The following is a 27,905-nucleotide window of genomic DNA, read 5'->3' as shown; positions in this document are numbered from 1 at the left end:
GTGATCTGATGGATTAACCGAGATAGCTGCTGTGTGGTGCCATCGTTTGGCCGAAAGACTGATTGGCCGTTGGGAGGTGAGGTTGGATGTGCTTCGAGATGCGGTCAGCAACTATCCTCTCTTGTACTTTCGACGTCACGCTGAGTAGCGATATCGGTCGATATTTGGAGGGTTCGGTTTTGCTGCCCTTCTTGTGGATGGGGGTGACTGTTGCGTCCCTCCACTCTTGCGGGAAAGTGCAACGTTCGAAGGAGATGTTAAAAAGGGTTGCTAGGGACGGCGCAAGTGAACTGGCTGCCTCTTTCAGTAGGCGGGTTGGTATGCCATCACAGCCCGGGCTCTTTGACGGGTCCAGGTTAGACAGTAACTTTGAGACCTCTTGGGCTGTTGTTTCAAGTGTAGTGAGGCCAGGTGTATTGGGCGTGGGGAATGAATGGATGGGAGTTCCTCGTGGCACCCTGTGACTGGACTGTTGGCTCTGCGAGATGAAGAAAGCGTTCAGGGCGGTTGCTTTTTCAGCGGGGGTTGAGAGAGTCTGGCCCTGGGAGAGCATGTCTGGCAGAGTAGGTCGTTGTGAGGACTGGAGGCCGCGCAACCGTTTGTGTAGGTTTGGTGTGGAGTGGCTCGTCCCAGTGCCATTACTGACATATGTAGACTTAGCGATTCGGAGAAGGTGAGTAACTTTGTTGCGTTGGGTGGTGTATACTGTCCAGTTGCAGGGCGTCCGGGTGCGCAAGTAGGCACGGTAGAGCCGGTGTTTTTCTCTGATGGCGTTAGTGAGCTCTGGGTTCAGCCATGGCTTTGCGGGGTGGCTAGTATGCCTCGGGGAGTGAGGTACTGCACAGTGTTTGCGGGCGCAAGTGAGGACTTTGTCCTTCCATGAGTGCCACAGGTTGTCTATGTTGGTAGTGTTCAGGGTGTCACCTTCCGGTAGCAGTTGTGTGCGTTCAATTTCGGCTTTCAGACTGCTGATGCTTGGGTTTGACCATTTCCAATGGGTGGTGTTATGGGTGGGAGGTGGTACGGCTCGAGGGGGTGCAGCGACTGGCTTGATTAAACCCCTGATGGATAGGTGGTCCGAGTTGCCGATCTGCGGGAGACTAGAGATAAGGACATAGTCACTGTATACATCCGTGACGACGAGATCTAGGCAGGATTTAGGGTGCCCATTCTGCACAAGAGTGGGGAATGTGACATGTTGGTGTAGAGAGTAAGTTTGGAACCGCACTGCTAGATCCTCGCCAACAGCATCTGTCATGTCAGAGTGGCACCAAGCGGCGTTCTTTGCATTAAAATCACCGAGGATAATCTTTTGCGTTGTTGTTGGTATGGCTCGTATCAGTTCCTCAAGGTGCTGGCAGAATAGCCGATGGTCGCAACGGGGTGGTCGGTAGACGCATGTTGCGTTGATGGTGCTGTTGTTGGCTGACAGTTTCAGCGATAAGAGGACAAAGCTGTCTGTGGTTGTTGTAGGGACGAGTTAATGAGGTATAGTGTCGTTCACGTAGAGACTCACTCCTCCACCTTGGCGGTCTGGGCGGTCTGCACGATGTAGTGTGTAACCACTGAGGGCAAACAGGGAGTCTGGGTCGTGCTGGGTACACCATGTTTCAGAGACAGCAATGACATCATAAGGTGGCGTTGTTGACGATGCTATTGCTGACAGTTCGTCCATTTTGGGGTAGAGACTGCGAGCGTTGAAGGAGAAGAAAGAGATGCTATTTTGTTCATTTCCGTTTTTCATAATTTTTTTTTTCACTGGTGGGACCTGGTGTTGATGCTGGTTCCAGTTCAGGCGTGGTCCATGGTGACTCCTGTAGGACTCTGGTCAGCTAGCTTATTTTGTTTTTGTTTTTTAGAGGCATGTGGCTGTTGTGCGCCTGGGGGCGTCTGCTCTAGCTGGTGGCGTCTGCGTCTGCGACGTCCGGTGTCGAGTTTCCATTCTTCCTCCGCTGCATTGAGCTTCTGCAGGAGTTGTTCGGCGCGATTTCCATCTTCCTCAAATAGGCTCTCGTTGTTGCTGTCGTCTTCCGCTGCCGTGCGAGGTGAGCCTGGCGAGTGGCAGTACATGCTTGCGCTGGGTGATAGTGCGCGGACTGCGCTCTCGTCGGCTCGATCGATATCTGTACTAGTTCTACGAGTACGAGTTTGGTGCTCATCAGAGGCACTGGCAGTGTGTCCGTGCTTGTCTGCACTTTTGCTGGGCTGGCTGTGTTCAGGGACTTCCTGTGCGAGTGAGCAGGCAGAGGTCACAGGGGACGCTACCTGTGCGTACAGTAAGCTGACCTGGCCTGTGGAGGCTGTCGGATCTGGTGCTGGATCGTCGTTTTGGGTCTGTGTGTTGCTTGTTTCGGTGATTTCCTGTACGAGTGTGCTGGCAGGGGCCAGGGTCCCTGCCTGTGCGTACGGTAAGCTGGCCTGGCCTGGCAGGGCTGTCGCCAGTGTTGGATCTGGTGCTGGGTCTTCGTTTTGGTTCTGCCGCGTGTTGGTTGAAGTGCGGGTCCGTGTGTTTTGTAGCTTGTTCGATTTAGGGCAGGAGCCGGCAAGGTGATTTTCTGAGTTGCAGAGGCGGCAAGTTGGCGCCTGGCCCTCATGCTTCACGCGGAAGGTATTGCCTTCGGCTGTCCGCGCGAATGATGGCACCTGCCTGCAGCCGTTGTTCAGGCGAACAGTTGCGAAGCTTACGCCTGTTCCGACAAATGTGCCCGACTTTGTGCGGGTACGGCCGTGGCGAATGGTGCCTTGCACCGTACCGTATTTTGTGAGTGCATGTATGATGGCGGCATCGGAGATCCAAATCGGGACGTCAAAGATGTGCACTTGCAAGGAGAGAGAATGGCGGACAGCAATATGTGTTTCGCCAAGAAAGAAACCGTGTTCTGCAATGGACTTAGTTGTAGATTGGCTGCAGAACGTTACCTTACAGGCTGATCCGGTAATTTGGACGGAGGCGACGTCAGCATAACCCTGGTCAATGAGGGTGTCCGCAATTTCTACTATCTTCTGGCCTGCGAAGCCGTCGACAAATATTACGGTATTGGCCTTCAATTCGGCCGGCGACATCGACCTCCACAGTGGCTCTGGGGGCTCAGGCTTTGGGCTGCCTGGCGTTGGGGAGTCATCCATGCTAGATAGGTAATACTAGTTAGAATAGCAGTGCATATATGCTTCTAGGGTGGGGACGTGGTCACGACACTCAGAGCTTCAAAACTTGCTTCTTACTCCTGGCGAGCTTTTGAAAAGTTGTTGTTGTGTGTCATTCATCGTGACGGTCGAGTAATCCGATTATGCCAAAGCACATAATCCCGAAAAGCAGTTCCCCATGTGCCCAGTGACGTTGACACATTGCTTGTTATTGTAGCTCTGTGATTATAAGACATTCCTATGCAAGTAATTGAAGTTTTGCCAGTCATTGAGTTCATCCTTCGCAATTGCCGTTACGCGTACATCGTTTTTTAGTTGCGTATAGCCAACAGTAGTGTCTGTGTGAATCCTAAAGTGTTGTGTACATCATAAATGCCGCTAGGGATAGCCAGCACTGAAAACAGTTCTTAGACATGGAAATGTATGCAGGTGTCAAATGACACCGTTTGACCGTTCTAGGAGTACTGAAAGTGGTGGCCGTCCTAGGGTTAAGTACTCTCTATGCACAAACCTGATTAACCCTGCTACCGTTAATGACGTTTAAATACGTCACTGAGAACGAACCAAATACACTAATGACGTACTTCCTCCGTAAGCAAAACTTCATTGCATATTTACAGTTCAGTCTAAAGCATTCTATGGCTACAAACATACTTTGAAAAGTGAAAAACATAGGAGCATATGAGAGATTCGTTATTTCCAGATGTCACACAGCTCGTTTCAAAGCAGTCTAGCTTCACTCTTCCTCTGAATCTGATGACGACTCACTCCATGATAACATCGAGTCTGCATCCTTGCTGACTTTCGTTTTTGTTCCGCAGCCTTTACAAGTTGCCAAGACACTAATTAATCATAAAGATCGCCAAGTTCTTTTCCAGAACTGTGAGCTTGACGACCTCCACAGTGGCGCTGGTAGTTGCTGTCTCTACCACTCTCCAGAATGCCGTGATGGAAAGAGGCGTACAGACACAGGCAAACGCTCCTCATCTTGGCAACGGGGTATTCATGCCAACATGTTTCCACAGCTTGCAGAAGCTTATTTCTGGTTTCCTTCGTCACAATGAACCAATCTGCCTGCAGGCTGTGGAAGAATACCAAGTCGTCGAAGTTGAGATTGGGACTTTGAGTCGGCTGAATGGCAACCCGCATGTCAAACCCTTTTCTTTCCCTGTGCTGCTAACACATGTGCATTGATTTTGGCTGTGTGCGGACGTGCAAGATCGTGCTGGTACGGCATGCAGTGGCTGGCCGGCTTCTTCGAGCAACGCATCTTTTAAACAGTTTCTCAATTTCGCACTTCGGTGTCGTCTCGGCCTGTCTGGGGTTGTGTTCTGGTGCCGATTTTCGAAAGAACTCCACCCTTTTCAGTGGCGTGTCCAGGATTTGGCAGGGGGGGGGGGGTTGCGGCCGGGATGGGGTGGGGGTAGACATCATGCTACTGTCCCAGGTCAGCCATTTTGAAAACCGGTGTCAAGAAGCCGTAAATCTCACACACCACTTAGAGCAGTATTTCTGTACACGCAGTTACATTGTACATTGTAAACTTGAAATTACAATTCTTTTCAAATATATCCATTTTCAACCTCATATCTTATCCCTTTTTCATATCAATATTTTTTCATCATCCATTTTCAACCTCATATCTTATCCCTTTTTCATATCAATATTTCTCGTAGTGAACGCAGACCGAACAACGTTGTTTTCAACTCTCATGGGAAATTTTTACCTTCCCTTTTCTTACATAAATCGGCAAATTATGGAATTGCTTTCCACCTAAAATTACCGCTATAGATTCTGTTTCAGAATTTCGAACACAATTTTGCGCTCATTATAAACAGCATATATTTGCCTGCACAAGTCGTTATAAATTAATGATCATTCTCACTGTTAGGAGATCATCCAACAATTTCTCACCGCTCAAAGCATCCTCTACATAGGCAGCGGTACTATGTCCACTTGTCACTGTGCGCTGTTCTTCATGTTATTGCTGCTCGCTGACCACAGGTACTTCCACGTCTGGCGGAGTGTGACTGTCAAGTGTCAGTCCGCTCCGAAAGTAAAAGTTCAACTGGAACAACAGCGACTTCATCACTCCCACTGTTTCCTGTTGGAGCGCAGCAGGAGTTGGAGCGGCAGAGGAACGCTTTACAAAAAAATCCAGGCTCTGCTGGCTAGAGCTTGGCCTTTGGGGATGTCGCTGAGACATCGAAGAAAAGTCCTCGAGTCAACCAAAACACGATTCGAACGAGGATGATCGCCCGAGCCCTCGGCATTCGAAGACTTTTCTTCGATGTTTGTACGTAGACTCTACGTTGAAGATGCGTCGAGCGCGTCCCAGCAGCCATCACACTGTACAGTTACAGTGTACACAGTCAGGTCACTGTGTTTCTGTAGCCGTGCATGCTCACTGCACTCTGTAGACTGTACGAGTCTGTACTGTAGTCTGTACTGTAGTCTGTAGACCATTAGTAGACAGTACTCTGGATTGTAGTGTGTACAATCAACACTAGTCACCAGCTCGAGCACCGAACCACGCGTGCAACCGCTTTTGGACGATCGTTTCAGGCCAAACGCGCCCCCGAGCCTAGCCTAGCTAGCCCCGGGTGCCCTGCCTTTTATTTTTCGAAACCAATGTCGAAACTTTGAGGGGGGGGTGCCCCCCGCCCCCCCCCCCCCCGCCCCCCTAAACCCGCCACTGCTTTTTGGAGGCTTAACAGCCTGTCAGAATAATAGTCGGCACTGCGGCTACCCTATGGAGGGGATAGATTACTGAAATGTTTGTCTATTGCCGACAAAAGAGACCATGAGCAGAAGACAATAAACACAACATCATCATCATCCTCTGCGTTGTCGAAAAATAATACTAGTGAAATAAAATAAAAATAATAAACGACACTATGCAGCTGTGTAAGCAGTAGATGCACAGTGTGACTGCCAGGCATCTCTGTCAGATGCCAACTGGCAATTCTCATGCAGAGACAAACCAGTCCACGAAACGATATTGTCAGAAAAGAAATCTTCGGACGACCACGCTTTCTCTTACCATCCACGACAACAAACATCACGTCACGTACAAGGTCGCAGGCAGATGGGCGGCATGTGTGCCCGAAATAGTCAGTTTGCGTATCTTGACCCTGGCTAGCCAGCTGTCTCTGTACTCCCAACTCCACCAGGATACTTTCATTTGTGCGCTTCTCATCCAGGATACTCTGAGCAGACGTCGGTAGCACCACATTTCTGCTGCCTGTATTCGTCGTTCATCTGTCTTCCGGAGAGTCCAACTCTCAGCTCCATACAGCAGGACAGACCAGACAAGGGCATGCATTATCCGGATTTTCAGTTGTCTGGAGATGTTGTGGTCTTTCCAGATGTCAACTAACTGCAGCATCCGCTCTTTCGCCATGGCACTTCTTGACCGAATATCGAGGCTGCAATCACCATTTTGTTGTCTTCCAGGATTCCAGATACTTGAAACTGCTCACCTCTGCAATTCGTTCTCTCCATCGACCACAAGTGGCGTTGAAGCAGTATCGTTTGCACCAGCAGTACAGGTCGATATGCATGATCTTGGTTATGGACAGATTCATTGCCAGGCCCTTCTTTCTTCCAGCGTTATTAACAGCATTGGCGAGGGTAGACACTTCTGATGGATGTGCACACAATCCCGTGTCATCTGCATATCGTAGGTTCGACAGCTGGCGTCCTCCGATGCTCACACCGATACTGTCCACATCAGCAACATGCATAATACTCTCAGTATACAGGCTAAATAGATGTGGGGACAAAATACAGCCCTGCCCAACACCATTCTTGATGGCAAACTCTAGCGAATGCGAGCCATTCCATCTGATAACTCCGCTCATCCCCGTGTAAAGATTCTGGAGCAAACAAACTATATGGCGAAGGAAACCAAAATCCAAAAGGCAACCGAAAAGATGTAAGTGGTTAACTGTGTCAAAGGCTTTACGACAATCGATAAAATAGGATTCTGCCATTCAAGAGATTTCTCGATAATGATTTGCAGAACACAGAGCATATCTACAGTACTGCGACCAGCTCGAAAAACAGTCTGCTCATCTGGTAACTCAGCCTCTATCTTCTCTTTCATACGATTCAAGATAATTGTCAGAAGGATCTTGCTTGCATGTGACATCAGAACAATGGTCCGATAGTTGGAACACTCCTTAGCTGATCCAGCTTCGGGTAGCACGACGATTTCTTGACGTTTCCACGCTTTTGGCAATCTCCCTGTTTTCCAAATCTCCAAACAAAGTTTATGTAGGAATAGAACACAACTGAGGATGCATGCTGAATCAGTTCCGCCACGATCCCATCAAGTCCAGGGGCTTTCCTCTTCTTCAAGGACAATATGGCTCGCTCAGCCAAGAGAGGCACATGCTCAGGGGTAATCAGTGGCGATGGAAGCTCCTCCGCACCATTCTCCGCCGAGGCCGAACACCCTTGATCTCCTGACAGCTGGCCAAATAGCTGCTGCCCATATTCACACCACCGCAGCAATACATCTTCCTTCTCCGTCAGGGTCGTGCCATCAGCAGCATTGATACATGCTTGATTTGGCCGGAATGATGATTTTTTAATGGATTTAATGTGTTGAATACCTCTCGGATATCATGGTTCCTCCCAGAAGATACAATGTGTTTACATTTATCCTCTAACCACTTTCTCCTGTCACAGCGAATCCTTCGGCGCACTTCTAGTTTAAGATCCTTGTATTCTTGGTCCTTACCAGTGCATCTGGCTATACGCTTTCTTTCTGCCAGAGCTATCACCTTCTCACTGATCCAGGGCTTGGGAGGCTTTTTCCTTCCTCTGCGCCCAACTACTTCCTCCGCAACCTCCGTAACTCCCGCTTGAATCTGATCCCACAACTCATCTGGTGTGTATTCCTGGTCCTGCAGCAAGCTGAAACGATTCTCAGTCGCCACTGAATACTTTTCCGGAACGTCAGGATTCCGCAGTCTCGCCACGTCGAACGGTCGCACAGACTTGCAGCGAACCTTACGGAAATGCTTGGTGCGTAACTTCATTGTAACTAGATGGTGACCAGTGTCACATTCAGCACCAGGGCGAGCTCTGGAATCCAGCACACTTGAGAACCATGACTTGCTGATCATCAGTAGTCGATTAGATTACGGGTGCGACCATCAGGAGATATCCATGTGTAGCGACTGCGCAGATTATGCTGAAAAGCTGTGTTACAAATGACCAAGCCATTAATCCTACAGAACTCTGCCAGCATGCCCCCACGTTCATTGCGCTGTCCAAGGCCTTAGTCACAAACACCGCTTTCAAAGTCTCTCCCAACTCCCAACTTGGCGTTGAAATCGCCCATGAACACACATACCTGACGACTCTTCATGGCGTCCATGACAGCTTGCAATTTTTCATAGAAATCATCTATTTCCTCTGCCGAGCATGACGAGGTCGGCGCGTACACTTGAATGATGGTAATAGGGACAGGAGTTGCCTGTATGCGCACCACCAAGAGACGATTTGATACTGGAGTATATGATAATAAGCTGTTCTTCACCGCTGCGCTCAGAACGACAGCCACTCCGCCATATCCACCGTCCGGCGAGCCGCTTGAAATTACCAACTTGTCACCGCTGGCGAAATGGCCTTCTCCGCTCCAACGCGTTTCACACAGACCAAGAACATCCAGCTTGAGTCGTTCCATTTCCTTCAGCAAAAGATCTAGCTTGCCCAGCTCTCACAGAGTTCGAACATTCCATGTCCCAAACTGATACACTCGTGAGTTTTCTGTCCCTTTTTTGTTGGTTTCCTCCAACTCCTTTGTGGACCGTTTCGTTGACCGGCTCTCCCAAAACTTTCTTCATGAAACAAAACAAACACCAGAGCACCGCTCGCCCACAACACCACAGTCTTCGGCAAGAGTAAAACAAGCACAGAAGGTTGCCATTACTTTCTGTGCTATCGATGTGCACCAAGAGAGCGGAGCACCAAAAAGTGCAACCGCTCTCCACCAGCGCACATCTTTGTGTAATGGAGGAAGTGCATTATCCTCATGAAGGGAAGAGCTCCATAAAAGTATGGTGAAATAGAATGTTGTTGCAACTGCGACTTTCCCGCATGTGAGATTATCAAACAAAAGGCATTATGCCATGAACAATAAAACACCACAGTAAGAACAACTACGCAAGCGCAGCACATTTTTCCACAAGCATCCGCCATTTTTCTTGTCTAGAGCCAGTTCAAAACAGTCAGAATTATCAATATCGGCGTGCTTTAGATCATTAATTTTTTAATATTGTCAATCCATCTGAGATGGGGTCGGCAACGTGGGCTCTCGATGTCCCGGGTATTAATTGCCATCTCCACTGCTTGGTAGGACGCTGAGTTAGGCCCATCGCGAACAACATGGCCCAGCCAGAGCAGCCGACGTCTGCGACAGGTAGTGCTGACTGGGTCTTGTCGCGTTGAGGAGTACACCGTAACAATTGACATGTGGTGAGGGTACACAACACCAAGCAGGTACCGCAATTTTCTTCGGTGACACGCATCCAGCCGAGTACTGAGTTACTGTGTCATTGCCCACAGTCCCCGCAGTTATACAACAGGATAGGCAGAATGAGGGCAGAGAACATACAAAGTCTGGAGCTCAGTTTATGACGCTTCCATGAAATCGAGCGGAACGCTCTATTTGCAGCACCTATTCTTGCCTGAATATCCTCTGCGGACCCTAACAAAGAGTCAAGCAGCTTGACAGATCGCCAAGAGGAGTTGGCTTTAGTTACTGTAATATATTGTGTTTTCTGCATATTTAACATTAGGTAATTTGAATTTTTCACTTAATTTCTCCACCATCTCCTCGACTTCTCGCCTCTCCGTGTCATGGATTGTTGTTTCGTTTGCATATTGGGTGGTTGGTGCTGGAAAAGATAAGTGCGATAGCATAGGATCAAGGTGGCGCATGGCACCCTCAGCATACACATTGTATATGATGGGAGAGAGCGGATCCCTTGCACTACTCCGATATTTGTAGCCAATGCTTTGCCTTAATGAGAACTGAGCTTCACTCTCACCGTCGTGTCCGAGATCAGAGTGGCAACGACATCAGTGGCAGCTCCAGAGTCTGAAAACCGCGCCAGCGCCTTCTCACGGACAATGGTATCAAATGCACCGCTGAAGTCTAATAGTGCGGCAGAGTATTTCCAGTCATCGAGTAGTGCACGTTTGCACATGACACGGGTAGAAACACTTCTTGAGCATACCAAGACCAATGCAATGCCACAAGAGCATCCTGCACCCGAGGATAATGTGCCTGAAGAAAGAGAATCTTCAGATACCAAATCTCTCCGCAGGACAAGAAGATCAAGATTCTGTGGGATTTCACCATCCGGTGCGATCGCTTCACTAAGCACCGACGGCCTGATATTGTTCTGGTGGATGGATCTGCCAAGAAGGCCCTGATCATTGACATTGCTGTACCTGGTGATCTACGCGTTGCTGAAAAGGAAGTTGAGAAACGTGCCAAGTATCAACTTCTTGCTTGCGAAATCCATCGCCTATGGCAAGTTGAGACTCAGATTGTTCCTGTAGTAGTTGGGGCTTTGGGCATGTTTCCAAACAGTTGCCAGGATACCTTGACACCATCGGTATCACCAGCTACTGCTCTGTATCTGAATGGCAAAAGAATGCTCTCTTTGGCTCGGCAGCTATCCTGCGTAAGGTCCTTGCTTTGTAATGCTCTGGGGTGGGTGGCGGAGTTCTTTCAGTCCTATTTTCCTCCAAACTCTCTCATGTTTCCTATGATCGATATTTAGAAAAGGGTTGTGTGTTTCTCTTTGTTGTTTACCTACCATCATTTAATATCCATATGATGCATGGCCCCACCTTTGGCTGCTGGATTCTAGCTCGATGGGTGCCTATCTCTAGCCTTCGGCCGAGTGATCATGGATAATTGGATAATTCAAAGGATGAGTCGGGGAAGTGAACTGCCTGAAAAGAAAAAAATCACCAGACCCCTAGGACCTTGTCCTGGTGGCTGAGTAGATCAGACTCACAGCCACGTGGTCTTGGACCAAAAATCGCTGATCCATATTTTCCCTCGTGTCAGGCCATGTTCCAGGCACCATCCCTGCAGCTTGCCACTTTCTATGCCGCACATTATTTTGTGAAGGTCATTCTTGGAACATCGTATAAGTTTGCTTTCCAGTTTGAATAGTTCTTTCATAACCAAATTCACAATTCACGGGAGAGGTGCAAGTGCGGATCACCATAAATGACTATAAACTCTGTCTAATGCACTGGTGTGCATTGCAGTTCTATCTCCGTCTCTCTTTAACTCCCAATCTCACTCTCTGTCTCCCCAACTCTTTCCCTCCATCATTTTTCCATCTTTCTCTTCTTCTCTTTCTGCCTCTCTTTCTCTCATTCTCTTTCTGCCTCTATTTCTCTCATTCTCTTCTCTCATGCTCTTTTCTCTTTCTCTTTCTCGTTCTCATTATCTATCTCTTTATACCTCTCCCTCTTTCTCTCCATCTTTCCAACTATAACTCTCCCTACCACACTTTATCTTTCCTGATCCCTTTACTATCCCCTAGTTTCTAGACTAGTAGTAATTGAAACATGGTTTACAGTTTTACTTACGCTCAGGATATCTGTGCAAACCACAGAAAGTTTTACTCTCAGGCGGTCGAAGCTTGTGTCATTGACGGTGGCATTGATAGCAAAGGGTCCGTGAAAGTGGAGTTTATCACCAAACTCCACCTTGACACTACTATAGCTTGTGGCAAGCTTTGCAGCAAGTTCTCCATGATCCTCTCTCTTGATCTCGTCGCGGAAGGTCGCAATGATCATGACATTGAACGGCTGGTCTGTATTTGGAACAACAAGAGATGGGAAACCGAAACAAAAAAAATTATAAAAATAATTATTATATATTTGTGGTGAGGAGATTTGAGGAAAGGTGATTTTAAGCAACACGCTCTCCGCAATATCATAGTATGAAGCTAAAAAAATTGGTCAAAAGAGTGTTTTAAAGCAATTGTGCTAATGCTACTTCAAATGAATTGGCGACCGATAGTACGTACTAGGGTGTTATGAGCGGCCTCGAAGATATATCTCGTGACTCGTGAGGATGGAACCATGCCTGACCTCCATATGTTCGGTCTCGGGCTAAGAACCTTGGTAATCTACTGGAGAAGTGGTTGCACAGGCCAGTCAGAAGTTATCGCTGCTGTTTCTGCGACAAATGAAGAAGAAGCAGCTAATGCCGACCAGGCTGATTCTATTATCAGATCTCTGGAGAGCAAAGTCTGGAGATGGCGAAAATAGATGCGAGTTCTCTGAATGTTTCCGAAAATCTTGGGCTCTATCGGGCATAGACAATTTTGGTATGGACATAGCTTATTTTGGACATTGCTCAATTGGAGAAGAGAGCAGAATATTTGAACCAAGGCTCTTCCATTCAAGGCTCTCAACACTAAAGGATCTGAACGTTTTCGATCCAGAAGCTGTTTGCTGTTTTCTCACTTGTCAGTTGTGGACTCATTGTTGCAGCAAAGATGAGGCGGGACTATTCCATGCCCTAATATGATTAATTTCTTTCTCAAACACAAATCTCACTTTCCCTGCCTGCATGTATGTGCACGTGACAAGTCTGTGGACTTGTGCCACGTGATTCATGTAGCACGACAGTCCGGGTGTCCAGTAGACTGGTAGCGGTACATACCTTTATGCACAGACCATAGTGCTCTGTGTGGTAAAACTGTTAACCACTGCACACACACAGCGTGAAAAGTCCATCTGTGGAAAGTTCGGAATAACTTGAGGATTTGTATAATGTCCACTATCCGTGTACGCCCATGTGCCATGTATCGACACTCTCATCTCATTTTCTAGACCACCTCCGTGTGAACATGCATGGGCAAAAGAAAAGACCCAGTACATGGGGCAGTGCATGTTCAGCTTGATGTGCAGTAACAATTCGTTAGTACAGTGTACAGTGTAGTGCACAACACTTGTGAATAAAACTATTTGTTCATGTGAAAACAGTCTGATTTCACGTATCCAAAATATCGCCAGGACCACATACGCTCCCGGGCCCATATTGACGCATATGTGCTCGACCTTCACCAATGTTTCAACCCAAGGACTTATTACAGGCATTTACCATGGACAGAGGGATGAATATCTAGGGTTGAGTCTGGTAGCATTTTCTTCAGGGGATTTTTTTGGGTAGTTTTCCATGGGTAGCACGGATACCCTATTGGGTAATGTTTCCAAGGTGACAGCACAATGCACTCCTTCCCTTACATACTGGATAGACATGCAGAGTACTACATGAATTTGTACATGTGCACTGTACATGATGCCATCAGCGACTTCGGGTTTTCAGGTACTATTCTGTACCCGTCTACACGAGATCCTCACGGGCTGCATGGGTATCCGACTACCCATGCACACCACTATAAATAACACACACACACACACACACATAAACACACACACACACACACACACCTGCATGCACACACACACACACACATACCTGCATGCACACACACACAGTGCCCTCCCTGCACCAGTATACAGAATCAAACACATACCCCAATCCTTCATTCATTCATGTACTGTCGTGGACATGGAAATCTGGTCACACATCTAGCGGCCCCAGGGCACTCGCCATGCGGCCGTGGACAAGCGATACACACATGTATCTATGCTCTGCAGAGCGCTGGTCGTATCGGATCAACATGTGCACTGCACGCAGCGTTCTGTTCGCGCTGAGGGCGCCGGCCCCGGTCAATCAACTGAATTTCCATGTCTGCTACAGTACATGCCGACATACGGATCAACAGACACAAACAAAATTTCACAAAAATGCATTTGATAAAATATCGCACTGACCTGATGTTACCGATGGTGGCCTCCGGCTCAAAAACCGACCAACTGTGGTGGTTATGCTTGTTGTAATCAGTTTCTCGTCCCATTTACTATTGACAACAGCAAGACCGAGGCTTGGTACTGATGTGGATAGGCAGAAAATGTCGTGTGTCGCTGAAAACGCGTCCTGCCCAGCGAGATCTTTGATACGCAAATGCTGACCAAGATTATCAGTGAAGTTGGACATCTGGATGCCTCGGGTTCGTTTCGAGTCGTTTGATGTGCCGTTGTTCCCTTCTTCTCTCAATGTCTTGATCAGTGTCGACTTCCCAACAAGTTGTTCCCCGCTAACTAGAACAACTAGATTATTAGCGTCCACTTGCCCTTCGGAATAAAATTCCTCCAGCTGAAGGTAAGTCTGCGTATATATAACACACACAAGAACAACAATTAAAGAATAGGGGGTTCGTCAACTTACAACCACTCTATGCAGTTGCTATTCACACTTGGCGCATGCGCTGGATGAAAATTCTTTATCAGTGACGTCAAAACATTGTGACGTTGCGGGCCACTCACTGTGAATAGCAACTGAATAGAGGGGTTGTCAGTTGATAAACCCCCTTTCCTTTATAATGCAGTTGCGTGATGCCCGCCATTTTCTTAGTAAAGAATAACAATTACTGGATATAAGTGTTGAAGGCAACTTTTCCTTAAGGAGGCTCCGAACAGTTGCGCACCGCAGTGTAAAAAGGGCACCTCCGAAATCTGTTTTTTACCGGGAGATTCGAAAAATGTTGTGTTCCATGCGGAAAAAAAGCTGTTGTTCAGAAAGAAGTTTTTTGATTTCTCTGTGCTCGCAGTTGTTCCAGGATGTAGTTCTACTCGTTGAAGTGTTTCTGTAGCCGTGGCTGTTTCTACGCTGGAAAGAATCACTGGCCATGGCTAATGCAAAACAAAGGCAGTTCCTACGCTGCTTGATGTTTTTGTGAAAACTTTGTTGAAGCAGTACGATGTGGCCACGAAGAACAAATTATATTACTGACGAAGAAGGGTGAGAAAAGCAGGCTGAAGTCAGTGAAGACATCGATGTCGAACGTAGTGATACTAGTACTGGTACTGGAATTTAGCATGGACTACGTGGAGCGTGATGTGGCTGCCCACTCGCTGGTAAGTGGACCCACTTGCAGCTCCAGCCGCACGAGTGCCGTTTGAAACTTTCTGTGGATCCTAGAGTATCCTGAGCTCAGTGGACGACGCATCTCAGAGCTGCTGAACTTTGGCTACTGTCCCTGTAGGAATGAGGTTCGTTGTCAACCATTGTACTGCACTGATGGTGTAAGGATGAACTTCTAAATTCCTGCTTTTGTAAAAATGGGGATGCCACAACGAAGATGTGCACACTCAGGTGTGTATTGGGCAAATGCCTGTGGTTGATTATTTTGAATCCTTTCCTATGCGCAAGTACATGCGTTTGTGTGTGTGTGTGTGTACGCACGCGCGCACGTGTGTGTGTACGCGCGTGAGCGTGCGCGAGTGTGTGTGTGTGTGTGTGTATGCGCGCGCATGCGCGCGCGCGCGCGTGTGTGTGTGTGTGTGTGCAAGCTGTTGAAAGGTGTAATCCGAGCACAAGTTGCTATGTATAACGTAGTTTGTTCGCTATCCTCGCTTCAGCGTTGGGCAGGTGTATGAGTGTGTGTGTACGCACGTGTGTATGTGCACGCGTGCTCGTGCCCGCATGTGTGGGTTCGCACGCAATGTTGATCTGGGTTATGCACATGTCCCCACGCGTGCACTGTGTGCATGTGCATGCAAATGTCTGTGTACATGTATGTGTGTATGCACGTGCATGTGTGCGCGCGTGTGCAAAGCTAGGTGTGGAAGGAGGGGGGGGAGGGGCTCACGGTGCTGGTTCTGTATCCCTCTCCTCTCTGGTGTCCGCAAGGACAGTGTGGTAATGGCTTTACAGTACAGGAGTTGCATGTGAATGCGCATTTGTGAACCGTATTTGAGACACAAAAATAATTGCCGAGAGAGCATGACAGTACACTACATGTATATCATATGTGTGCACACCAGCGTGTGTAGATGCATATTGCCCTTCATGAGATGTTTCTCTGGAGTCTGCTGCTATCAACGCAAGTGACAACCAGCAAATGCATGCACAGTGCAGTGGCTGGTCTTCATGCTTTTATTTAAACTAAGTCCTACTATGGACTAGTAGTGTTACAATGATGCGTGCACGAGAGTGCGTGCATGTGGGTGGGTGTTTATGTGCGTGCGCACGCACGCGTGTGAGTGTTTAGTGTGCCTTATTTTGAATGCCTGCTTTCACATTATTCATGTGCCAGTTTCATGGTCGAGGTTGTTATGAAACCTCGCTGCCTTACATGTACATGTACACTACTCGTATACCAATGTGCTAGGGCTGAAGGCTACATGACATACATGTAATGGTACATGTATCTTTCCAAGCACCGACTGTCTGGTATGTCCAAAGGAGGTTGCAGCATGAAAATAACTTCTTCTAAAATAATATTATCATACTACCATGTCATTGGTAGTGATATTTAGTCAAGAAGGCAAGAATGGTCAGATTTTCTAAAAATGCTTTTTCAGAATTGGCCTAAAAATACCATATTTTCATACCTATATTGTTTGGTAGGGGCCTAAAGTGCCTGGTGACACCATCACTGTCCATTATCGGTTTCCTTGGGGCTCAAGGATCACAGAAAGCCACAAAAATCAATATGTCCATGGACAAAATGTTGCAGGCTGAACCATTTCACAATTCAGCACCAGATGGAAATTTCGGTACCCGTAATTTCGAAAAAGTTGCTCGCCAAGGGCAAAACCAAGACACAGTCTATCTTGTGTAGCCAAAATACCTCCAAATGTGGTTCTTAAACATATGATGGAGAAAATGCTTAGTATCCTCCTTCCAGGAGGCTTCTTTGGTTCAAAAAGCAATTTTTTACCATTTTTTGCCGAAAATCAAGAAATTGTACACTCACTAAATACACCAGAGTACCTCTTATATGCCTGGTGACCCTACCTCAAAACTATACCAAATTGAAGGAGAGACATCACTCCACCATTCTATGCATAGAAAACAGGGTGTCCATGGACCTTTTATTTTTACTTCTTTAGGTGGGAGCCTCCTTAAAGGCTGTGAAGATGATAATGCTCCATAGTTGGCAGTGTTCATCTGTTTGACAGTAAAGTATGTGAGGAGCCCATTTCTTAAGTGGAGATGTTTTTTTTAATAAATCGGATAATGTAAATGAGAAGATTAGCTTGTCCACATGCTATTATGTTTTTTTCGGCAAGCGGCATGCACTGCACACATGTACTTGCCTGAATTTAAACACAAGCAGGAAATGAATCTATGAAGATTCTCGCTACTTTCAACACTAGGATGGTGGACATGGAAAAAATGAGTCCAAGATAGCTTTGTGAAACGTATTGAAAGTACAGACGACTTTTTACCATATGCACGGATTGAAAACGAAACTTCATCCTTTTTTTAACAATAATTATGTACTTGTACATAACATCAGTGAATGACCTCAATTGCCACGATACTCTCCATAGCAACGGGATACTTGGAATACTCAGTATAAAAGATAATATAGAGACTTTACCTGAAGAGCTCGGATCTTTAGCCAATGTAATCATGTAAAAATAAAGAAAGGGCAAAATGTTACAAGTTATGACCAACTGTCCCACAGTGCAACCACGTAATACACCGTCAGCATATGCGACAACAGGGCACAAAACTGACAAGGAGTACTGAGACATTCAACGACCTAATACCTCACTCCAACACATCTAAGAGGGGTAAACCAACAACCTTCCAACTTGGGAGGCTCAGGTAAGGAAATATCTAAATAGGGGAATGAAAGCGCAACGAAGATGAGCACGGGCTTTGTCCCACAGCAACAAAGAATGCCGAACGTTACTGTATAAAGACTTCACTCGTAAGACAATTGGACGTACCGGTTTTACTACAACCCAACGAAGCAAAGTAACAGACCACACAAATTGGGAGGTTCAAGTTTATTATTGTAAACATGGAAGGGTAATCTGAGCATTCCTTGTCAGTTTTTCAGCTAGAGACTCCTGATCAGTTTTGTGCCCTTTGTCACACTTGCTGACGGTATAATTATCTGGTTACACCGGTGGACAGTTAGTCATAACTCATAACATGTTGTGCTTTCTATTACCTGAAGAAAACGACGGTTGTGAGGGGTAGCAGTCTCCTTGTCAGCGGCATGTCGAACAATTTCCATTACCTACATTGCCAATAGAACACACAGGAAACACAATGACAGATGTAAAAGTAGGACCAGGGAAGAGGTGGTTGGTAGAGAATAGTCCGTAGAGAAACATGGTTGGAGTGAAGTGAGGTGCTAGGAAAGACGGTCACGGACAGGGTAGCATGAGCAGAAGGAATTCTTTCTTCTATGGCTATTCCACTTAGGGCTTGTTCGAATTGTCATTCTTTGACTTTTTTCCGAAGGGTTTGGAATAGCTACGTCACGTAGTGCGTGGAGATGGTCGATCTTATCGGACGTCATCGACAATTCCACTGAAAACTCTAAACTGATAGAAAACGTTCTAGTAATGGGACACTTCAACTAATCTCTTTAAAAAAATTGTTCGAACAGTTGCTGAAGACAATTCGAACGCCCCCTTAACTTAATATACGTGTATACGTAGTACATACAACAAAGTGTCTGGGGTCTTTGCTGCAAATAATGCTCAATACCTCAACAAGGGGCAGAGCTTACCACACGAGGCAGAACCACAGAGACCAACTCCGCAACTCGCAACTCCGAGTTTCGTGTTTCAAAAACACTCATCAGACGATAAAACATAATAATGCTATTCGCTAGTTATATAGGGTAATTGTAATGTAGGCTAAGGCAGTGCTGCAACCACGAAGCTTGAGGAGATAACATCAGCGCTGGAATACACTGTGCGTAATATGAATGCAAGTGTCATGGCTGAGGTATATTGCTATAACCAAGATGGGAGATACATGTAGAACCGACGCAGGAATTAAGTAGGTTTCAGTGGTAGTTGTGTCACGCCAAAGGGATGGGTAGTATGTTACATTGCAGATACCAGTGTCGCTAATGGCGCAAAAATGTGGTTTGGTGTGAGTGTGAAAGAGTGAGGGTGTACATGTGTGTGCACGAGAGAGAGAGATAGAGTGTGTGTGTGTGTGGTTGTGTGTGTGTGTGTGTGTGTGTGTGCGCGCGTGCGGGCGTGCGTGCTTGTGTGCGTGCGCGCGTGCGCGTGTGTGTGTGGGAACACCGCATATCTCATCATGTGACCCCGTGTAGTTCGCGTGCGAGAATTTGCTGGCATGTCTACACTTCGAGATAAGCTCGCTTCTCTTGTTGAGGCATGTTTCTCTATCCGCGATTATGATCGGAACTTCTCCGAGAGGCAAAGTTGGCACCTCTTGCTGATGTTGCTGTAGGCTTGTGCTCGTTCTGAAATACTCCACTGGATCGAGTAGTCTTCCTGTCTCTCCGTCAATTTCCAGACATACTTGGATAGTTCGGTGCTCTTTCGTCTCTGCTCGTGGTTGAATGTGTCCTTGTGGTTTCCGTACCGGGTCTTGAACGTTGGCTCCGTCGCTCCGAAGTACACACGTGCTGGGTTAACATTACGGCGTGTCACTTCGGCTTTGTAGACCAGCTGCAAAACGAAGTGTATTGTTGACTCTGACAAGGAAAAGTAGCGGTGACAACTTTTCACTCCAAACGACAAGCTTCCCCTTACGCCACCACAATTTTTCGGTGCAACATTTGATGCAAAAAGTGACTGTTTGGCATGTAGTTTTTGAACTTTACCGCAAGAGGAATGATGAAATCACATGCTTCATGATGTAGAATAATGATTTCCGGTTCACAACACAATGCACACGATCACGATCGTTCCTGATGTGCTATTCGAAACGGACCATAATGGAGGAGGTAAGACACATCATATTTCCTGCATGCTCTGCTCAGAACCCGCAGACCCTATCGTTACAGCGCTAGCAGTATTGCATTGGCAAGACTTCTTGAAGATATGTCCTCTTGCAGTGAGAACAGGTGCAGTCAACTTCGCTTATAACGACACTCGGTGGGCGTCAAAAAGGTGTCCTTATTCGCAAAATGTCGTTATTCCCAAAGTCTCATTTTATGTATTACATGGGATGGGACTTTGCTCTGGGCATGGAAATTCTGTCGTTACTCGCGAATTGTCGCTATATCAGCAGTCGTTATTGGCGAAGCTGACTGTATGCATATTTCACATTAGCCTCGAACACCCCGAACATGGCTCAACAGGAACCGTGGCTAGTTTACATGCTGATGCTTGATGTAGATCTGCAACAGCAAGGAATGACCATCGAGCATGCCATCAAGGTCGCTTGGAGTTGACCAGCACAGGCTACACTGGTTCCATGTGGTACATGACGTGCCCACATCACAGATTTCTTACGTGATGAACAACGCAATTCGGCCCCTACTCACCCTAGTCTCTGTGCTGCGTGTTGAGGGAAAGTCCCGGTTGGAAGGCCTACAACGCCACCAGCGTGCTCTTAAGCTGGGCATCAAAATGCATGTGATCCAATCTAAATATCAACGGGCGATCCTTGTAAGTGCACGCACTCTTGATCAAGGTGACTGAGAATAACTGATGAACCGTGATCTACGAGACCTGGCAATCTGGTGTCACGGGGCACGTGATTTGCACAGTCAATCTACACCCCAAAGGAAACTTACCTGCAAAATTTGAGCGAAATTGGAGAGATCGACTTGCACAAATTTTCTGGTTTTCTCTGATATGTTCTCTTTTACTAAATTTTATTGCTGGAGTGAGCGATTCAGTATGAGCTCGAACGTCACCGCCCGTATCTCAGGTTTTCCGTTATCTCAGGACAGCTCGTCTACCATGTATTATACCGCTTTTTGAAGAAGTGTTTTTGGCACATATTACCCATATTCAGGATAAAATATGTCTTGATGAAAATGAGTGAATTGCACAGGTGGGCAGTGATAAATTGACACTAGTGTACACGAAAAATTCAAACCCCCAAATTGGAAGCAGTTGTGCCATAGGAACTCAAGCTAAAGGTGCCCAGTAGAGAGGCGTGCCAGTATCTGAGGCATCCGGATAAGAGACGTTTGAGTGTACTCATTGCTATTAATATTTGAAACTATTGCATCCTTTCCGCAGTCTTAGTAAACTGCATTATTGCACTCATTCCAAACACCCACACCGGGACGTTTCTGCTGCGAACGTCACTTTTGGGTCACTAAATGTTTGGGTATAACCCATCATTAGTTTGAACCAGTAACCTGATACTGTGCCATGCCTGAATATTTGGTGAATCTAAAGCGGTGTTTGCAGCATGGAGACAATGTGTGAGTTTCAGGAGGGAATATAGTGATATTGTTACCTCATTGGTTACGCAAGTTTTCGAATGGGAAATTCTTTTTGATGTATATTCATTTCTTCTAAGTAGTGCTTACCTTCTTCTGCTCCTCTGGGTACTGGCTCTCAAGATGGCGGATAATTGCCCTTAGTCTAGCCGCAGGCTGAGCAATTCTGCTGAAATTACTTGCTACTGCACTGTCCAGACATGTCCTGTTGTTCTGGTAGAATGAACAATGGTCAATCAACAGGAAAGTAAAACGGACCTCTTAGTAAACATTGCACATAGCTTTGTAAACCAGAACAGCAGTTGGTTTTGAATACTTTGCAGATTCAAGAAACTAATGACTTTTCTAATGGCCGTTCTGAGAATTATCACAACTCCCATTAACCCTTTGAGAGCCGCCCCGTACTTGAATGTGTAGAATTCTACACACGACGTTGAGACTTCAACAGGCCGTAACCAAGGTAACTCGGTCAAAACTAGCTAAAATTCAACAATCCAAATATCTATGTCAAAGAGAAAACGTTCAGCGTGCCGTAGAACCCATTCAGGAAGCGCTGCGATCAACGGTTCCTGAGATTTCAACACATAATAGCGGAGCCAAACTATGTCTCGTGATCCGAAAATTGTACAATATATTTCAGAGAGCATGTCTGAGAAAACCAGAACATATGTGCAAGTCGATCTCTAAGATTTCGCTCAAATTTTGCAGGTAGGTTTGCTTTGGGGTGTAGATCGACATTCCAAAGCCCGCGCAAAATCTTTTGAAGGGAACCATGACTTTGGCATACCACTCAATTTTGGCCCAATATTGGCACGATTTATTGGTCTACAAACGAGCCACGGCACAGCGCACAAGAACAAGCTACGAACAAAACTCCATCAAGCCAACATTGCCTCATCTTAGAAGAGTTCTTGGGGCAGCCCCACTTAGCCACGCCAGCATCCCAGAAGACGAGGGCAATCATCCCTTGATGTCACAAATGATGGTCTTCAAAATAGCCAAATTACAAGCGCTGATAAAACTGCTAGCTACGTCCTCAATTAGCAAAGACTATACACCGGCAGATAGTAGAACACCTCTTCTAGCACTGAGGACATGTCCCCCATCATCCTTTTTGGGTTTTCTTGAAATATACAATTTTGATCTTTTCCACTCGACCATTCTGAAATTCGTCCAAACTCATACCTGCGCAGGAAAGCTCGCCCCTCCGCGACGTCTAGTCAGCAATTTCTACTCCAACACCACTCCCAACGCTGCAGAACAAAGTGTATTGTTGACTCTGACAAGGAAAAGCAGCGGTGATCACTTGTCACTCCAAACGACAAGCTTCTCCTTGCGCCACCAACATTTTTCGGTGCAACAGTTGATGCAAAAGTGACTGAATTTTTGCGTGTAGTTTTGGATTTTACTGCAAGAGGAATGATGAAATCACGTGCTTCGTGAAACAAGAATGCCAGGTCTCGTAGATCACGGTTCAGCAGTTGTTCCGAGTCGCCTTGATCAAGCGCACCTGCACTTACATGGATCACCCATTGATCTAGATCGGATCAAGTGCATCTTGATGTCCAGCTCAAGAGCACACATGTCGTGTTGTAGGCCTTCCAGCCGGGACTTTTCCTCAATATGCAGCACACAGACTGGGGCGAGTAGGGTCAAATCACGTTGTTCATGACGTAAGAAATCTGCCATGTGGGCGCGCCACATACCCAGTGTAGGCCGCGCGCTGGTCAACTCCAAGCGACCTTGATGGCATGGACAACGGTCACTCCTTCCTGTTGCAGATCTACGTGGATCATCAGCATGTAAATTTCCCATTTCACAAGCAATGGAAAATTGTGTAGTGAAGTGGGAATTGTATAAGGAGTTGGAGGTGAGATATAACTATGTCTAGCCCTCGCGATTTACGCGATTTCATGCTCGAACACAGCATTTTTTTAAAGTTCAATATTCTAATGAAGCTGTACTTGATGCAGCTCATCCAAGGCCCTTCAGGCCTATTTTCATGGAGAACAAACCCAAACAGGGTGGGTGGGTGGGACATAGTTATATCTCACCTCCAACTCCTTATACAATTCCCACTTCACTACACAATTTTCCATTGCTTGTGAAATGGGAAATTGCATGTCGGAGTTTCCGGTGAGATATAACTATGTCTTGTTTAAAGTCGGTTCCGCACCCTGAACGGAAACAAGAAACTATCACACTGTCCACACAAGGACTTAGTGAAAGTTCTAGTAAAAGGTGCGTGGCATGATAAACAAGCATAATCAGCCCACACTATGCCAGGCACAGACCACCGAATGACCATCACTGAGTACAGATGGAATTATCATAAAACTTACGCACGGAACGGCGAGTGGAGTAGATCATACCAAAATGGAATACAACTTAGCAATGTCAACTATGCAGAATTAACGGACAATGCAAACTCCTGAGTGGGAACACCTGGGAAAAACTGGTGCACCAGGTATATACAGGACCTTTGGAAAGGAAAAGGTCTGAGAAAAAACCCAAATGTGTAGGAGAAAAGAACACGGCGGACTGAAGCTGTGGACCCTATCGGCCGCAATCATGAGCGGCGGAATAACAGACTGTCAGCCAAGGACCGTCGCACCGAAGGTGGTGCCATCAGAAGGAGGAGGGTGAAACATCACGAGAATAAAACCTCTGGAATATAGAGGATTGCGCCCAGGCGGTGGCCCAGAGGATGTCGGGTACAGAGGCTCCCTTCCGACAGGCAGCGGAGGTGGCCGCACTACGTGTGGAATGCGCCGTGAAAAACGATGGTGTCCACACCAGCATCCGACATGGAAGTGAGGAGCCACCTCAGCGGCAACGGTGCTCGGTGAGACCAGCTTGTGAGGACGTCGGAGCGACAGCAGCAGAGGGTTGGCAGACGCGGCGGCAGCGGGCGGGAAACTCTCTCTCTCTCTGTGCGAGCAGAATACTGCCTTAGAGCATCCACACACAACGGAGGGTGCTGAGGGCAAGCAGGGAAGACAAACTGCTTGGCTGGATCACCGACGCGCTGATTCTGGGTAAAAGTGGGGATCCCAAATGAACTTGGCAGCGTTGACAATAATGTCCATAAAACGAACATCGAGCTTCTGCAGCTCAGAGCAACGCCGGGCACCCGTCAGAGCCAGCAGCATAGTCAACCTGAGAGTCAGTTCTTTGAGAGACTCATGCGTGAAGGACATGTTCCGGAACCGATCCAGGACTGCCTGTACATTCCACATGCTGCCATAGCACGGCTGAGAAGGACGGAACTGGTATGCACCGGGTAGCATATGAGACACCAGAGGATGCGGGCCAACCACAACGCCATCGATGGGAGAAAGCGTCATTGACATGGCTGACCGGTACAATCCTAGCGTATGATACAGTCGAGCCAGACGGAATGAAGAGGTCAGAAAATCGAGGACCTCTGAGAGAACACCCAGGGAAGCAATTTGCCGTGTGGCACACCAATCACACCATGTGTTCCATGCCGACTGATACACACGGTCGGTGAGGGAACGCCAGGACGCCAAGAGTAGGTTGGCAGGGTCGTCCGAAACTCCGCTGCGGCTGTTGCTAGCCCGGAGAGTTTCCATGCGACCAGGGTGAAGTGAGCTGACTGTACTGACGGGTGAACTTTGTGATCTGGACCAGCGAACAAGACCGGAGAGGTTGACAGCACACGCGGAATGTCCACCACGAGTGCCAAGAGAGCTGGAACCCAAGCCTGGCCGGGCCAAAGCGGAGTGACCATGACTATGGATGGGATTTCCTGTGGAACAACCCTGGCCGGGCATGTGCCAATCAGATAGATTGGAGGGAAGGCATAGACTTGCAGGCAGGACCAGTCGAGACGGAAGGCATGCGGGCTGTGTGCATATGGGCGCCAACTGACGTACGTGTGCAGTCAAAAGTTAGTGCGAGATGCAAATGGCAGTGACGAGCAGACTTCTGAGGCAGCCTTAGCCTTGTAGCAGCGGCATGTAACACATCGCTGAGTAATGTTGCGTAGCGCTCGTCGACCACCGATAATCCAGAATTTCTGACGGATGTACCACAATACCCCTTCTACACCTTGGTGCATCCTTTCGACATGCGTTTTCTCCAACAGCACTCGGTCAGATGATGTTTGCCTAATAGGACTGGGTGCTTGGCTTCATACGCCAACTCGCTGTGCTGAAGTCGTCCCCCGGCTCTGAGCACTCCATGCTCATCCAGAAACGATGCAAGCTGATACACCTTCGACCCAGGCTTCACTGGTTGACCTTGCTTGATCAGCTCAAGATCCTCAGCAAAAAATTCGGCTTGAACGATGCAGTAGAATACGTTGTCTGCTGCAAAACAGAGTCCAGCACGAGGCTCAGTGTGCTTCCACTGCAACATCCGAGTCACCGTGCCCTGTGCCCTCGCCCACCTACTGAATCGGAGCCACCATTCATTATCAGATTCTCGACTACAGGTGGTGGCTGACACTCACACTTCTACACTGGACTCATCTGTAGCTGCGATTAAGGATGCGGTGGGCCAGTCATTGGGCTCCGTGATCGAGGTTGGTCCACCCATCCAGAACGGGCTGCGGATCTGCTGTGCACTACTCCCGCTTGACGGTAAATCTGCTGGGTTGTGAAGGCTCGGGCAATGGTTCCACACAATGCCGACCTTCTTCAATATCTCTTGGACTTGACTGACGCGGTTAGCCACAAATGTTTTCTATTTGTATAATGGATTACTGATCCAATGAACGGTAGTGAGACTGTCAGTCCAGCCATAGACTTGCGTGACGGTCACACGCAGCTCCTTCACCACAAACTCAGCGTAGCGAGCCGCTAGACATACTGCTTGTAACTCACGGCGGGCTAACGTGGGCGGAGACACCGGTGCCACTTTGGCCTTGGCAAATACCAAGTGCGACTGTCCATTGACGACTGCATACAAAGAACATCCAAACGCTTTCTCACTGGCATCCGCGAAGGCATGAAGCGCAATCGGCATGTCAAGATTGCAGCAAATCCAACGTGGTATGTCAATGCTCACCACTTCAGCCAACTCTCGCCACCATTGCGCACATGTGGCTGCGATGCCATCAGGCAACTTATCATCCCAGTCGCCTCCGAATTTCCTGGCTTGTTGCACCAGTATCTTTCCCGGCACAACTGCTGGTGCTGCTAGACCTACCGGATCAAACACTGACACAACACACTTAAGGAGGGATCGCCGGGTCCAAACAGGTGGCCTATCGGACTCGCCTAGCGCTGCTAAGCTGAGCAAGTCATCACTGGTTTTCCATTTCAGACCGAGGACTTTATCTCCGGCCTCTGGATCGCACGGTATTTCGTTGCCTCGCCACTTGCGCAACTCCATGCCAGCATCTGTAAGCACACGCACACTGAACTCTTGCATCTTCTTGGCTTACGGGGCATTTGAGACACTAGAGACCAAATCGTCAACGTAGAAACTCGTGAGCAAGAGATCAATACGGTCTCGCTCTTTGGGTGCAGACAGCGCACGTAGCTCCTTGAAGTGATGCTGAATCACCGCAGTAAGCATGTATGGCGAGCAATTTACGCCAAATGTCAGTTTCGTTAGCCTCCAGGTTAACAGTTCATCGCTGTCGCTTCGACCGGGCCACAAGAAACGCAGGTACGGACGGTCTTCGGGATTAACCTTGACCATGAAGAAAGCCTAGCGGATGTCCGCTTGCAGCGCGCTCTTGTATTCACGGAACCTTAATAGCATACCCGCGAGACTCGGCAATAGCGACAGTCGAGGGTCAACCATGTCGTTCAATGACTTGCCATCTGGAGCCGTCGCCAAGGCATTTACCACCACACTTAACTTCGTGGTTGCAGCGTGCTTGCGGAATACACCATGATGCGGTACATAGTGCCCGGCATCGCTCTCACATGGCTCCAACTAAATTGCTCATAGCGCGTGGTAGTCCCTGATCAGCATATCATCATAGAGTGTACGCTTCCCAATACGCTTCAGCTTTTCCAGAAGCCGCGTTGCGATGACTCTAGTTTGAGCATAGTTATCCGTTGGGCGAAGCTCATTTCGCCACAAGAGACCCACTTGGAACCCCGCGCCCTGGCGACATAGCGGGAAAGATGGCAAGTGCTGATGTCGTTCTGGAGGTTGATCCAACTGCCATAGTTTGTCGATATGGGCTGTGACACATGACACGGTCACCGGCTGACTGTTTCGACTGGGTGCAGACGCTGGACCAGATACTACACTACCGATCTCTGTGTTCCACACAGTCTCGCCATTAACTTCTTTCTTGCTGTGCTGTATCGCGTTGATATATTCTGCACCGATCAGCATGTGTATTTCGTCTGTTGTTTCTTGCTGAGGTTTGTCACTTAGCTCTACTCTACAACTGTGCCACTGAGCAATGGTCTGCAGACTCGCGCACTTAAGGTCTAGCTCTAGCGTTGGTTTCACGAGCAC

The 27,905-nt window shown here is 47.6% G+C and overlaps 1 protein-coding gene across 1 annotated transcript in view; it reads right to left on the bottom strand.

Moving 5' to 3' along the window:
• LOC135827362 (uncharacterized) overlaps nt 1–27,905 on the bottom strand; it is a 52,757-nt gene that overhangs the window by 19,556 nt on the left and 5,296 nt on the right. The window contains exons 2-5 of the mRNA XM_065339870.1: nt 21,546–21,668; nt 18,237–18,305; nt 14,038–14,431; nt 11,776–12,002 (exon numbers count right to left, since the gene is read on the bottom strand). Of these exons, the coding sequence (XP_065195942.1) occupies nt 11,776–12,002; nt 14,038–14,431; nt 18,237–18,302 (687 nt within the window). The 5' untranslated portion in view covers nt 18,303–18,305; nt 21,546–21,668. The remainder of the gene's footprint in view (nt 1–11,775; nt 12,003–14,037; nt 14,432–18,236; nt 18,306–21,545; nt 21,669–27,905) is intronic.

The sequence above is a fragment of the Sycon ciliatum genome, chromosome 11 (genome assembly GCF_964019385.1).
Source record: "Sycon ciliatum chromosome 11, ocSycCili1.1, whole genome shotgun sequence".
NCBI classification, from domain to species: domain Eukaryota; kingdom Metazoa; phylum Porifera; class Calcarea; order Leucosolenida; family Sycettidae; genus Sycon; species Sycon ciliatum.
Note: the sequence above shows the minus strand (reverse complement) of the source record. Positions and strands in the feature narration are given on the sequence as shown.